Consider the following 13,340-nt stretch of genomic DNA (forward strand, 5'->3'; position numbering starts at 1 on the left):
TTAAGATATTGTGGGAGTCCAAATCTGTCAAAAAATAAATTAAATAAAATAAAAAAATATACAAACATAAATTTTAAAACATACAAAGGAAGCTTGAATTATCGCTTTATTTGTGTTGAGTTTGATATGTATTTACTTAATTTATTGACTTCTATATTTATTTTCTCTGTATTTATTTCTTTTCTATTCATTTGTTCCTAATTATTTTTTAAAGATTATTTTTTTTAAATTATTAATTATATATTAGTTACAGAGACATTGATGAGACTTTTATAAAACATCCTGTGATGATACCGCAGCAAGTCTTCATCATAGAGCACTAACTATGAAATAGTAGGTAAAACTGTATTATTAACCAAATGCAGATATTAATAGTTAAAAAAGCATCCATCACTATTTCTCTAAGATATGTGAATCATTGATTCTAAAGGATTTTAGATTGTTTGGTTTAGATTCCTAGCTACATTGAGGTTTGAGGTGATATTTACATCAAACTTATGTTTTATATTGAGTTGATCAGTAACTTGCTCCCTAATCAGTGTGAGGTCTGTTATGGCCAGGACCCTGTTTCCCAGAAAAAAACAAAGTTTATAGTATCTTAATTGGTCAGTGCTGTCAGATGGTCTTTGTATCCTTTAATTTTATTTTTAATCCTTTATCTTTGGTTCCATTCAGGCCAGGGAGCTGTTGCGCTGGTTTTGTTGGCTGCAAACTGATGTATTTTGATGTCTATTGTAGTTTTAGTGTTTTGGCAAAATATACATATTTCCAAGAGCTTAAATGTAAGACTTCTGTATTAAGCCGTTCGCATGTTTAATTAATAAAGCAGATTCCATACTATACAGACTTTCACTCATTGGTAATCAGTAGGCACTGTCACATTGATATTAGATAACATAGTATTAATATAAGTAAAAAAAAAAACAACACAATTTATTTTAGTTAAGTAGAATATTAGCCTTCATACGCACACTTTTGTTTAAAGAATTTTATTTCTTAATGTATTTGAGTAGTTTATTTATTATGCTTTTAGCACAACTAACCTTACATACTGTGTCAGTAATAAATGCATGCATTATATTTTACAGTGGAACAAAATATTAGACCTGAGCTCATGAGGCATTTAAAATACATAATGTGTAAGATTCAACCCTGGAACATATGTTTCAGCAACAGGATAATAAAAAAAAAGCAGCAAGGTGTAACCGTGACTATGGAAATCTCAGGAAAGATTGATAGCTCAGTGGTTAAGACTTTGAACTAATGATCAGACGATCATGAAAATCCCAGTACTGCCAAGCAGCCACTGCTGGGCCCTCAAGCCAGGCCCTCAACCCTCAGCTGAATGAGATAAATGCAAGTTGCTCTGGATAAGGGCGTCTGACATATTCTGTAGATGTAAATACAATACAGCTGTATTTGGCCTTGTGGCTTAAAGAATAACAAATAGAAAAAGGAGAAGCTCTTATGTTGCCTCACTGCTTAGGGAATGAAACAGAGAAACAGAAATTGTCTGAAAAACTTGGCTGCATAACATATCTGCATAAAGAGTAACAAGTAGGAGCTAAATGATTAGATGGCTAATAAAAAGGCTATTATAACTGACAGAAAGAAAAACAACAACAACAATACTCAACTGTGACAAAATGGACAAATAGTTGCTCCGGTGCATTAGTACACACTGTGTTTGTGTTTATGTTTTGGTTCAGCAACCTGACACTGAAGATGTACATGAGCAGTAGTAATAATAAAAACACGTGATCAGAATGAGAGTTCGTAAAGATTAGTTTGATGTTCAGCCTGCTATACACGTACAGCCCACGGCAATGCTCTCCACCACGGTGCGGTACCGCGGCACACACTTCTTCTTCTTCTTGCGGGGACACTGCAATCGCCTCACCGGGATCTTGGCGTAGATAAGCACACTGGTCATTGAGCGGTCCTCCTGCATGGTGAAGGGGTTAATACACCCTGCACATGCACACTTGGCCTCTGGTATGTCAACAGGCCTGCGATTCTCGTCGTGATTGATCCTGTTGCAGTACAGGGTGGAGCATACCAGTAATGACACTTCTTACATTGTTATCTGATGTTAATGCAATTTAATACAGGATGTGGGAATAGCATACAAATTATGTTTTTTCTAGAAGTAAAAGAAACCTGCACAAATATTTTCATGTTCTATGCTGCATCATTTTACTTTATGGTCATATGTTTACAGCCCTTCTTACTCAGTTAATAACAGCTGAATGCAAATTTCTAGGCCAAATAAAATAATAAATAAATAAATAATTTATAATTTACAACTCTTTTACTCTGTAAAAAGGGTATTCAAGTGTACCTTGTTGCAGGAGTCATACCCTTATCCTTTTTACCTTTAATATGTATCTTAGACGTGTAGACGTGGAAATGTAAATATAATGTATGTTTAAAATGATTAATCAGGAACTGTAAGTGGTCTGTAAGTAGTTTTTTAAAGTCAAGTTTTAAAGCCACACTACATACAGTATACACCATTCTAGGTAAAAGAGTTAAACTAAAAGTACAAACAATATACACTCAAGGGGACACAACTATCTACCGAATCTACTGAAACATTTATACACAGTTTATTAACAGTTATATCACCATTTATTAAAGAATATTTAACTTCCATTCAGAAATATAGAATATATATTATTTTTTATAATAACCTTGTGTTCTATGTTTATGTTCTGTAATGCTGCTTTGAGACAATGTCAACTGTAAAAAGAGCCATACAAATAAATTTGAATTGAATTGGATTGAAATTCAGATTAGCAAACATAAACACACTTATGAACTGATAACTAACACTATATAACTAACACTCCAATAAGTCCCCTTATCTTTATATAGACTAAAGAAATATCTGCAAACATAGGAACTGATATCAGGTTTCCATTATCAACAGTTTATCTTAATAAACCCTAGAAGTATAGCTATAAACCCAAACACAATAAACATCTTAATTAAAATCATTTTCTTTGTAAAAGCAAAATGTTTGCACGCATCTGTATACATCTGTATAGATCGTTTAGAAAGGATTTAAATAGAATTTTCCTCCATATCCTTATTTAACAACGTGGAAGGTTTTATTTTAAAATGTAACAAAAAAAAAGGGGGGAATAAACCACGGATGCTCGACTCACCTGTACGACCATGGAGAGAGGCTCCGGCTGTTGGACATCCACAGGTGGCGGTCCACCACGCACCTGCTTTTGGACAGCGCCGGGTTGTTCCTCACCTGCGACACCATGTCATCTATGGCTTTGTCGAAGTCCACCTCGTGTTCTCCGGCTCCGGTTGTGTGGTCTCCGGTCAGTATGGGGTCGAGAGGAATCTGAAAAGAAGTTGAGTTGCGCTGCGGCTGCGTGTCCTGCTGACCCTCCACTTTGCGCCTCCGCACTTTGCCTTCTTTGCGCGCCAACGCCATGAACAAAATATCCGCCAGCATCAGCACCATTAACAGCTGTTTGCGAGAGAGTGAAAGAATCACATCAAGTAACAGTTGTTTTTTTTTAAGTGTTATAAGTATAAATTTGCAAAAAATGCTTCCCTATGAAACGTTCCAGTAAGCCACGGCATTGCAACTCACCTCGTTCCAAAATCTGCCCATGGTTTTCAACCAGGTCGCCGCGATTACATTTGGCACACGTGTTCAACCAAGTATGAAACACCTTTTGCCGCAATCAGCATGCGTGTGACTACACACCAGGTTTTGTCACAGGTGAGGACACACCTGTGCTGGGCAGCTGAAGGTGGAGCCAAATGAGCGTTACAGCCTGTGCGGTCACTTAAGTATACACCACATTATGCTGTAAAAAATGAGGAAATGAACATAATACAAAACAAGGCAGCATTGAGGACAGAATTCAAACAGCACCTTACAGTACTAACAGGCTACAGGACTTTATGCCTATATGATTCATTTTGCTGCTCCAGTTTTTCCAAGCTGATAATCATGGAAGGAATATCAGCACAGGATAAGCATGAAAACACATTGCTTCTCAATTTAATTTAAAAATAATGATTAGCCTAAATATCTTCTGATCTATACTTGTTCGTACTAGTTTGGATCAACATGTTTACTCACTCAAAGTTTTGGACTAAATATATCAAACAATATAAAATAAAAAAGGAGTAAGGCATTATTTGCAGTCTAAGTGGGCAAGAAAATTTTGAATCATCACTACTTTGTGCTTTATTGTGCTCTCCTTGTCTGCTTTGCCCCCTTTTTACTTAAATACGCCTTTTATTTCTTTTTCAGGAAGTTCTTAAGCCCTGTTGCCACAAAGCAAACAAATAGTACTTTGAAGGTCTATAGGTGCACTCTGGGAACTCTCTCTCATAGAACATTGCCTGCCACTACGGACATGAGCCATCCAAGGTTTTGTCTTTGATCCTCTTTTATTGGCATGTGCTTCTTTTCAATGGATCCTATTGAGATGACCAAAGAAAGAACACCTGTTTTTGAGGCAGGTTAGGGCAATTCATTAGCGAAGCCTCTGCTTCAAAAGAGCAGAGTTTTAAAGTGTGTTAAACACTCAGCTGTAAAAAATGAAACTGGCCCAGTTATACAACTGGGAGAGAAACAAAATATATAATATAGCCCACTATAACAAAAGGAAACAGTCTACATATGCAACAGAATGGCCATAGTATTCATTACAATGACCCTGTGGTAGATTTTGTATAAAATAAAAATATAGAATTGTATGCTGACATTAATGCTACACAAAGGGGCTTCAAAACATAAAAGCAACAGCTTAAGGAGTTGTAAAAATGCTTGGCTTCTGAATGAACAGGAAATAACAAGAAATATGTTCATTTTTTTAGCAGTAAACAATAAAATATAAAATGATTATTATAGCCTGCTGTTTTACCCTGTATGGTATCTTAAAAAGCATTTTTCTAGGTTTTGTTCAGTATTTCACAGTAATAATATACCACAGAAATTCATGAACAATAAAGATTACATTGTTGAAATTTACATTAGCATTTGATGCTTTAGTTGAATCATGTCACAGAGGAAATCATGCATGCACATTTCTACATTCCTCCGTTTTAAACTCACTGGATGATCATACATACTTTAATATTCTGTAGTCATGGTAAACAAACACACACAGACACACACACACAAACACACACACACACACAAACACACACACACACGTAAACTGATTTCAGTATGTAGTCATTTCCCTAAAAGTAAATCTTAAAAAGTAAGATTACGTTGTAATTCAGTAAGATGTAGAACCAGCTTTAACAACAATAACTTGAAGTAAGCGGTTATTGAGGTAATTTGAATTGAGTTGAGGTTTGGACATTTTCTTTATTTTTGGTCTGCATAGGATCACTGTCATGTTGCATGACCACATTTTGCCCAACATACGCTGTTGGACAGATGACCTCATGCTTGTCTGGTATAAAGTGATGCTCATTGCGAGGTGTCTTGGGTGATATGCTGTGTTCGGTTTCCACTAAACATGGTGCTGTGCAGGATGAACAAACATCTCAACCTTTGTCTCTTAAGTACAAAGGATATTGTATCAGAATATAGTGGATTGTTCAGATACAGTTCAGCTGTCATATTCTTTTTGGAGAGAAGGGGCTTTTTCCTAGTCATCCTTCCATGAAGCAATTCATGTGCAGTCATTTCTGATTATGCTGTCATGAACATAAACATTTAATGTGCTTGGAAGGGTCTGTAGGTCACATTATGTAGCTTTCTGTGCCTGCAAGTGACATTATGTAACTTCTGGGAAGATCTGCAACTCATTTGAACACTCTTGAACACTCATTCTCACTGTGAAATGGTGAATTTCAAGTTGTTTGGAGATTGCCTTCTAACCCTTCTGGTTTCTGAAGGTTTACTTTTTGGGAACGAATGACTATATGACTAAATGGTAACATGTTTTAATTAACTTATTGATTTAGTTTATTTAGTTATTTGTTTTCAGAACTTTTCAATGACTACAAAATATTTTATTTAGTACTTGATAAATAAAAACATAGAATTTAATGAGGGTGTACGGTACTTTCTTGTATATCAGGGACAATTCTGCTGTTTTTACATACAATTAAGACATTTAGGTTTGAGAGCAAAAGATGAATATGAGAAAACATTTTTTAAATTAAATTATAAAAATTATATTTTTTTAATTTGTATTCAGTATATTCAGTATATATGTATATATATGTATATGTATATATATGTATATGTAAAGTAAATAATATGATATTATGAGTACAGATAAAACTTTTTTTTTTACTTATTTATTAATGTAGATTACTTTCATATGCAACTATCAACAAAATGTTCTCAATTTCTTTGATTAACGCCACTGACAAATGTATTCACTTCTATGCAATAGAATTGCATTTTAACTCCAAAAAATGTTTTGTCTTCAACAACAATTTCTGTACACCATGGCTAACCTTTTCATTTTTCTTTTCCTTTTTACATGTACATACATGGAACCCACCTGGAAACCCAATAGCTTTATTTATTTCTCATAAAACAAAAGAATCAGGCATTAATCTATTCTCCATTGAAATCGAACCTTATGTTTGAGGTTTGTTCTCTCTGTGGTTTAAGAGCAAAGTGTCTTTTGACGGGTTTTTCAAAAACACTAGGAAGAAACATCTTAGACCTTCTCACCACCTGAGTCTTTTTTATTGACTCAGAGCAAAGTACACACATCCGCTCCCTTCACGTGCTCGATTGTTTTAAGCGTATCATATTTCTACCATAATAGTGGAAGTTGATTCCTAAATTTAGATTTATGAAAGGCAACATTATTTCATTCAGCTGTCTGATTTGTGAAAGGCAAGCTTTTTGCGTTTCACTTGATTTATGAGAGCAGGCAAAAGAAAAGGATGCACTAGGAAGAAGACTTTAAAATTGATCAAAAGCTGTATTGTCTGATCAAATAAATGTCAAATTTAAGACCGGAATACTTTACACTCCTGAAATCGTTAACACACTAGCCTTGATTTTGTCAATATTTACCATTCATATGTTATATTTAAATCACACAATTCTGATAGTGTATTACAAAATATGTAAGAGATCAGTACATTATGCGTTTAAGTCTATATCTGTGGAGAAGGTGTGAATAGGCAATATGTGAGGCTTATTTTAAAATGAACAAATAAATAAAATCCATAATTAAATTCATTATTACGATTTTAATGTTGTTGTTTTTTTGGATTTTGACCCTACAAATCTTTTTGCCTCAGCAGAAACTGAGATTCATCATACCAAGCAATGTTTTTCCAGGGTTAAACCGTTCAGTTTTGCTAAGCCTGTGCCTACTGGAGAATTAACGTTCTCTTCTTGTCTGATAAAAGTGGAAACCAATATTGTCCTCTGCTGTTGTAGCCCATCTGGTCTGTTGTGTCTGAGATGCTTTTATCCTCACTGCAGCAGTACAGAATGGTTTCCTGAGTTATTCTGACTTTCTGTCAGCTCAAACTACTCTGGTTATTCTTTGCTGACCTCTCTTATCAAAAAGGCATTTCTGTCTGCAGACCTGCTGCTCACTTTAGAGACTGTTGTGGGTGAAAATCCCAGGAGATCGGCAGTTAAACAACAAACACACAGGCGCCAACAAACATGCCTTGATCTTTCTCTCTCTCTCTCACTCACACACACACAGACACAAACATACACGATAGCCAAATGTTATGTTGCATGAAAATGCAAAAATTACTCTGTAGGAGATGTCACCAAATACACTCATAGCAATTCCGTGACTTATAATTTTTAATTCTTTTATATATTTTACGAAATCCGCAGTCACGCTCGAGTCGAGTAACGCTCGAGTAACGCTTGACTCGAGTCTCGAGTCAAGTTTCCAACCACATTTTTTGGAACTTTGCTGCGATGTTAATATTTCATTCAATTGCCTGTGTACTTTTTGTATCCCATCTCTCCTCAAATCAACAAAGATGGTGTAAGACGATCACCGTCATCCTGTAAAAGCTGTCAAATTTCTCTCACATTAATCACAAATGCTGTCTACTGCTAAAACAACGGCACCGTATCCCAGATAGAAAGACGATATAATAAAATTTGTGTTTTCTCCTAACAGAAAACCGTTTAATTAAGACGCTAATATTAAGACCACATATACACCTTATTGATGATGTAAATTTTCAGAACCGATTCTGCATTGCATTCAGCATCTGATCATAATCTGTCTTATTTTAAGGTGTTTATCATATCAACACGCACATCCTTATTCATCTTCGGACGGATGGCTAACTCACGTTACATCACATTAATCACAATAACATCCATTTTCCTCTAGGTGTTTGTCGATAACAGGTGCATGATACGTGATATTCTGCCATGTGACACTTTTTTGTTGGGTGAATACCAAATCTCTTGCAAAAATAACAGTTTTCAAACTACAACATCCACATAGGATTTGTGCGTTAATGTTAAATGAAAAAAAAAAAGATTATGTCGAAATTTTACAGATAATTTGCGTTTCTAAACTATTTTTCCAAAACCAAAGAACATTTGTGAAATCTGAGGTACAATCAAAGTCACCACGTGGGAGAGAAGTTTCAAATCCCGCACAAGACCTTTGTTCTCGCGATATTTGCGGCACGACTAATTCGGGCGGAAGTAGTTTTGCAGCCTCTTTTCCGGCGGCCATAGCGGAATAATCAGTAGGGTAAGCGTTGTTGGAAAATGTCTATAAGTTCTATCTTTGTCCATCCGAGTCACTGTAGTCTATAAAACCTCTAAATCCCTATTCAGCGATATAGAACGATATAAATGTTCACAGAACGGTGATATTTCCGAACAAGGTCCCTAAAAAACTCCCCATTTATAGCCGAAACACCGTGTTAGCATAATGCTACATAGCTACGTAGCATAATGCTACATAGCGTTCACTCTGTGTGGCTGTTAAAATATCCCTACGTGTCGAGTCGTAGGAGAACAAACACACTTTATTTATTTATGTAACAGAATATGAGTTTATGAAGGCTGTAGTCGGGAAAGTCAGCGTTTGTGTTGGTTTTTCTACGCGTTTGTGTTCTTTTAGCTAACGGCTCAATGTCGCCCTACAAGAACATTCAACTGTAACGTGTTTAAGGTAAAACACGTAATTGTAGCGGTACAGTGTTTAGAGTTATTTTTGATTTAAGGCCTTGTATCTGTTTATCACTGAGCTGTTTGTCAAATGAAATGGTTCTATAGTTTGTGTGGTTTCTCCTTTTAAAACTTGGTCAGTGATTAGTGTGTATTCACTGATCACTATGTTCACCAGCACATTTGATTAGTGTGTGCACTGTTCACTGTGTTCACCAGCACACTTCATTAGTGTGTGCACCGTGTACATCAGCACACTTGATTAATTTGTGCACCGTGTACATCAGTGTATTCTCACCTGGCTGACTTGTCATTATTTACTTGTCCACAGCCATCATGAAGACCAATCCGTTTGTGACCTCCTCCCGGCGTAAGAACCGTAAGAGGCACTTCAATGCCCCGTCACACATCCGCAGGAAGATAATGTCTTCACCTCTGTCTAAAGAGCTCCGTCAGAAATACAACGTAAGGTCCATGCCCATCCGGAAGGACGATGAAGTCCAGGTAAGGCCATCACCGTTTTGGCAATGTTGTAATGTTTTGAATTTGCATTGATTGACATTTGCAGGTCCATCATGTGATAAGTGTGACACAGATTTAAACTGGTCTTTTAAGTTTGACAGCTTGGTCATAAAATGAGCTTTAGTTGACATACAGGCTTTGCAAAGGACATACAATACCTCAGATGTCTTTAGTCTGATTGACCTGGTGTTTCGAATATCGTAGTGGCAGGCAACATTACAGCAGATGTTTCACACTTGTATACATTTTACTGAATGGATATGGACTATCAGTTGTAGTTTGCAAAGCTCCTGTGCTTTAGATTTTTGCCTAAATATGTTCTTGCCCTCTAACAAATGTCTGCATGTTTTTGTACTTCATTCAAGTTGTGGCAGTGACTGGATGTATTAAAATGTAATAGACTGCTGCGTTGGAGTTTTACATCTCTGCTTGTTTATTTTATTTATTGTTTTAAAAAATGAACAGGTGGTCCGGGGACACTACAAAGGCCAGCAGATTGGCAAAGTTGTCCAGGTATACAGGAAGAAATACGTCATCTACATTGAACGTGTGCAGCGTGAGAAGGCCAATGGAACCACTGTCCATGTGGGCATCCACCCTAGCAAGGTATGAGAAGTGTGTTGCAAAAGGTGTACCCTTCGTTGTTGTGTGTATAGTGTTTATCCACAGAAATGCATTCAGGGTGCATTTTAAAGCACAAACACAGTCATCTTTTGTTATACAATGTGTAAACACATCTTTCGGTCTAAGTCTTGTTTAATAATTGAAACCACTCCCAAAGCTTTGTCATAAGGTATGTAGCTTTAGAGCAGGGTTATGTTTTTAACTACACGTATGTATGCAAGAAGACACTTCTACATATCCTTCTCCTTCGTTTGTGTAGACATCCCTTAAATTATTATGATATGCGTGTAGTGCAGTGCTTAAGTTGTCTGATGGGACAACAGCAGCAGACAGGACAAGCTAGAGCTTTGTATCAAAGTACTTACCTGTATAATATTCTAGACTGTTTTTGAGCATAAACACTGTTGACACTATAAAGGCTTAGTGTTTGAATAACAAAATGTTTGATTTGTTTAAAAAATTTGCTGAAAGTGCGGTTTTATGTTGCGATGTTTTGGGTGTTCCACATTTGCATAAGTGATGTAAGCTCACTATGTGATTTGGGATACTGTCCGTGAAGTAAACAGTGCGTGTCTGTCTCTGACATTTCCAAGTTGACGTGAGATTGTCGTTAAGAAAATTTAAGTCTGTGGAAAAGCGGTAATAATTTTGCATAGAACTGATAACTAGAAAAATGGCTGTTATTGTTATGAGATGATTTTCATATTGAGTGTATTGGATCTGATTTTTATCTAGTAGGAAACTCATTTGACTGCAAAAATAAATGCTTGTTATTAAAAGCATACAACTCAAATACAATACACACGAAGCAGTCAGGAGTAAACAAGGTCTTGGATGTGTCTGTAATGCAGTGTATATATAAAGGGTGTTCATGCTGTAGGTGAGGAGGCCACATGAGGTCTCACTGTGTCAGACTCATTTGTGTTTAGTGGATATAGCAGCAGGTGCAAGTGAAGCTTGTGGTCTGAAAGTGACTGTCAGGGCACTGCTTTACTCTGAACCTTTATCTTGTTTGGGGTGTGATCCCTAGTTGGTTTTAGCTGATTTTGGCTGATTTATGCTTGAATTGTAAGAGAGATTTATATATTAGTTGATGTACTTTCTTTTTAAGACACACCCACTACTTGTGGAGTTGAATAGTGAATCTAAACTCGACGCTTACTTATAATTCTGGCTAAGACCAAAGTGTTAATGACCTTAAGATGACTATGGGTGTATATTATGAGTCTAAAAATAAATTTGATAACCTTGGAAACACTTGAGGCTGCAGTACTCCACTACACATTCTGCACTAAACAAGATAAAACCTAACTTAACCTGTCCAAATTGTTTTAAAAAAAAAAGTTTTGTCTTTAATGCTCTCAGCAGCATTGTGTGTAACAATTATTGTGCCTCATGAATTTGCTATTTTTGCTGATCATTCAGCATGGACAAAGTGTTGTAATGTAGTGCTGCCTCTTGCTTTTACAGATGGGTGGAATATAAACTATTCAAAAGACGGCCTGCATGTGTGATTAAAATGTGCATATAGCGTGCCATGGTTTTAATGTGGCTTTTTTGAATGCTGTGAAGTAAAGATCCAAATGTTTGCTTTACTTTGTCATATATAATATACAAACTTTTACAGGGCCACAAATGTTTATTGGCTATTCATATGCAACAGTTTCTAAGCAACACAATTTATTTATTGAATCTGTTGCCAGACTTTCCAGTTTATTTCTGAAGACCAGTGCTTGTGTTGAACTCTAAAGGTTGTGATGGAAGGCTTTTCCTCTTGACTGATATCAGTTCAATGTTGTTTTAGAATCCTTGTGTTCAAAAAAGTAGTCCTCCTTTTCCACTGATGTACACTATATTGCATTACATATATAACTAGGAACATTGTAAAGTAACTGATTTAGGTAATGTCTGAAAGCTATATTGATGCAGCGCACCTACACACAATTTGACTATCAATGTCTTTTTTTTCTCTTACGTTTTACAGATTGCATGTTTCCATATTTAATACAAGTCTAAAATTAACTGCCTCTCTACTTTTTGACCAGGTTGTGATCACCAGGCTAAAGCTGGATAAGGACCGCAAGAAGATCCTGGAGCGCAAAGCCAAATCACGGCAAGACGGCAAGGAGAAGGGCAAATACAAGGAGGAGACCATTGAGAAAATGCAAGAGTGAACATTACCTTTTTGCTAACAATAAAAGTCTGAGGAAAAAAGTCTGCAATTGTGTTGGGTCTTTTTGTGGATGTGTGGGGAATGTGAATACTTTTTTTTTTTTTTTTTTTTCCCCTCTCTTTTCCCCCACACAAAAAAGGGATTAAGTGGACTAATTTTAATTTTGGTCTTTACAGATTTCATCAGGTAATGAGACTGTATTTGTACTCATGCAAGTCTTTGATGAATCTATTCTTTGCACAAAACAGCTTGGTAGTAATCAGTAAAATCAGCCAATATAATGTCCCTGGAGCAGCTGTGAATTGAGGTGCAACAGTTGTGCTGAATGTTTAATCACTAAGCCTCTACTGGAGTGGAAGAATCCTGAAACAGGTTTACACATTTGCACAATCTGTGAATTGGGAAAGAGGAAGTTTTAAAGCCGATTTAACTATTATTAACTGCAGTATATTAAATGTGACCACTTAATGTGCAAGTAATAAGAACATGATGGATCTAGTAATTGGGATCCTGCTTTTGACCAAGATCATTTTATTTAGGTTATTAATAAGAATTTAATCTTTTGGGAACCCCAAATTTGTTAATCTTTTTTTTTTTCTAATTTTTTTTTCCTTCTAATTAAACATTCCCATAATTTAAACTTTATTGCAAACTACTGAAACAAATGTTAACTCAGCAGGCAATACAAATGCACTACAGTATGCATCCCTGAATTTATTATGGCTGTGCTTGGTTTAAAAGATTTTTTATTCACTTGAATCTTGATTTCCTTCCCTAAAACTTGACTATATATGTAGAGGGATTCTTTTTCCAGCAGCTGTGCATTGGACTTTGTCTAACTGCCTCATACACACAGCTGAGAGGCAAACAAACACACCCCACATCTAA

The 13,340-nt window shown here is 36.0% G+C and overlaps 2 protein-coding genes across 2 annotated transcripts; one reads left to right on the plus strand and one right to left on the minus strand.

The window, feature by feature from the left end:
* Positions 1–973: 973 nt before the first annotated feature.
* Positions 974–3,742, minus strand: LOC132857071 (interleukin-17B-like). Its single transcript, XM_060887035.1, has 3 exons — positions 3,617–3,742; positions 3,171–3,490; positions 974–2,033 (listed from the first exon to the last, which is right to left on the minus strand). Exons 1-3 carry the CDS (start codon positions 3,635–3,637, stop codon positions 1,796–1,798), a joined length of 579 nt encoding a protein of 192 aa, XP_060743018.1. The 5' UTR covers positions 3,638–3,742; the 3' UTR covers positions 974–1,795.
* A 4,852-nt stretch (positions 3,743–8,594) lies between these two features.
* Positions 8,595–12,496, plus strand: rpl26 (ribosomal protein L26). The gene is made up of 4 exons (XM_060887045.1): positions 8,595–8,711; positions 9,465–9,637; positions 10,121–10,261; positions 12,325–12,496. Exons 2-4 carry the CDS (start codon positions 9,470–9,472, stop codon positions 12,451–12,453), a joined length of 438 nt encoding a protein of 145 aa, XP_060743028.1. The 5' UTR covers positions 8,595–8,711; positions 9,465–9,469; the 3' UTR covers positions 12,454–12,496.
* The last annotated feature ends 844 nt before the right edge of the window (positions 12,497–13,340 follow it).

The sequence above is a fragment of the Tachysurus vachellii genome, chromosome 14, assembly GCF_030014155.1.
Source record: "Tachysurus vachellii isolate PV-2020 chromosome 14, HZAU_Pvac_v1, whole genome shotgun sequence".
Lineage (NCBI taxonomy): Eukaryota > Metazoa > Chordata > Actinopteri > Siluriformes > Bagridae > Tachysurus > Tachysurus vachellii.

Bases quoted from the DNA above. Each gene is read 5' to 3' on its own strand.
- LOC132857071 (XM_060887035.1), bottom strand. From the start codon at position 3,637: ATGGGCAGATTTTGGAACGAG. The intron at 3,491-3,616 runs GTGAGTTGCAAT...TCTCGCAAACAG, and splicing joins TGGGCAGATTTTGGAACGAG to CTGTTAATGGTGCTGATGCT. The intron at 2,034-3,170 runs GTGAGTCGAGCA...GTACTGCAACAG, and splicing joins CTCTCTCCATGGTCGTACAG to GATCAATCACGACGAGAATC.
- rpl26 (XM_060887045.1), top strand. From the start codon at position 9,470: ATGAAGACCAATCCGTTTGTGACCTCCTCCCGGCGTAAGAACCGTAAG. The intron at 9,638-10,120 runs GTAAGGCCATCA...AAAAATGAACAG, and splicing joins GGAAGGACGATGAAGTCCAG to GTGGTCCGGGGACACTACAA. The intron at 10,262-12,324 runs GTATGAGAAGTG...CTTTTTGACCAG, and splicing joins TGGGCATCCACCCTAGCAAG to GTTGTGATCACCAGGCTAAA.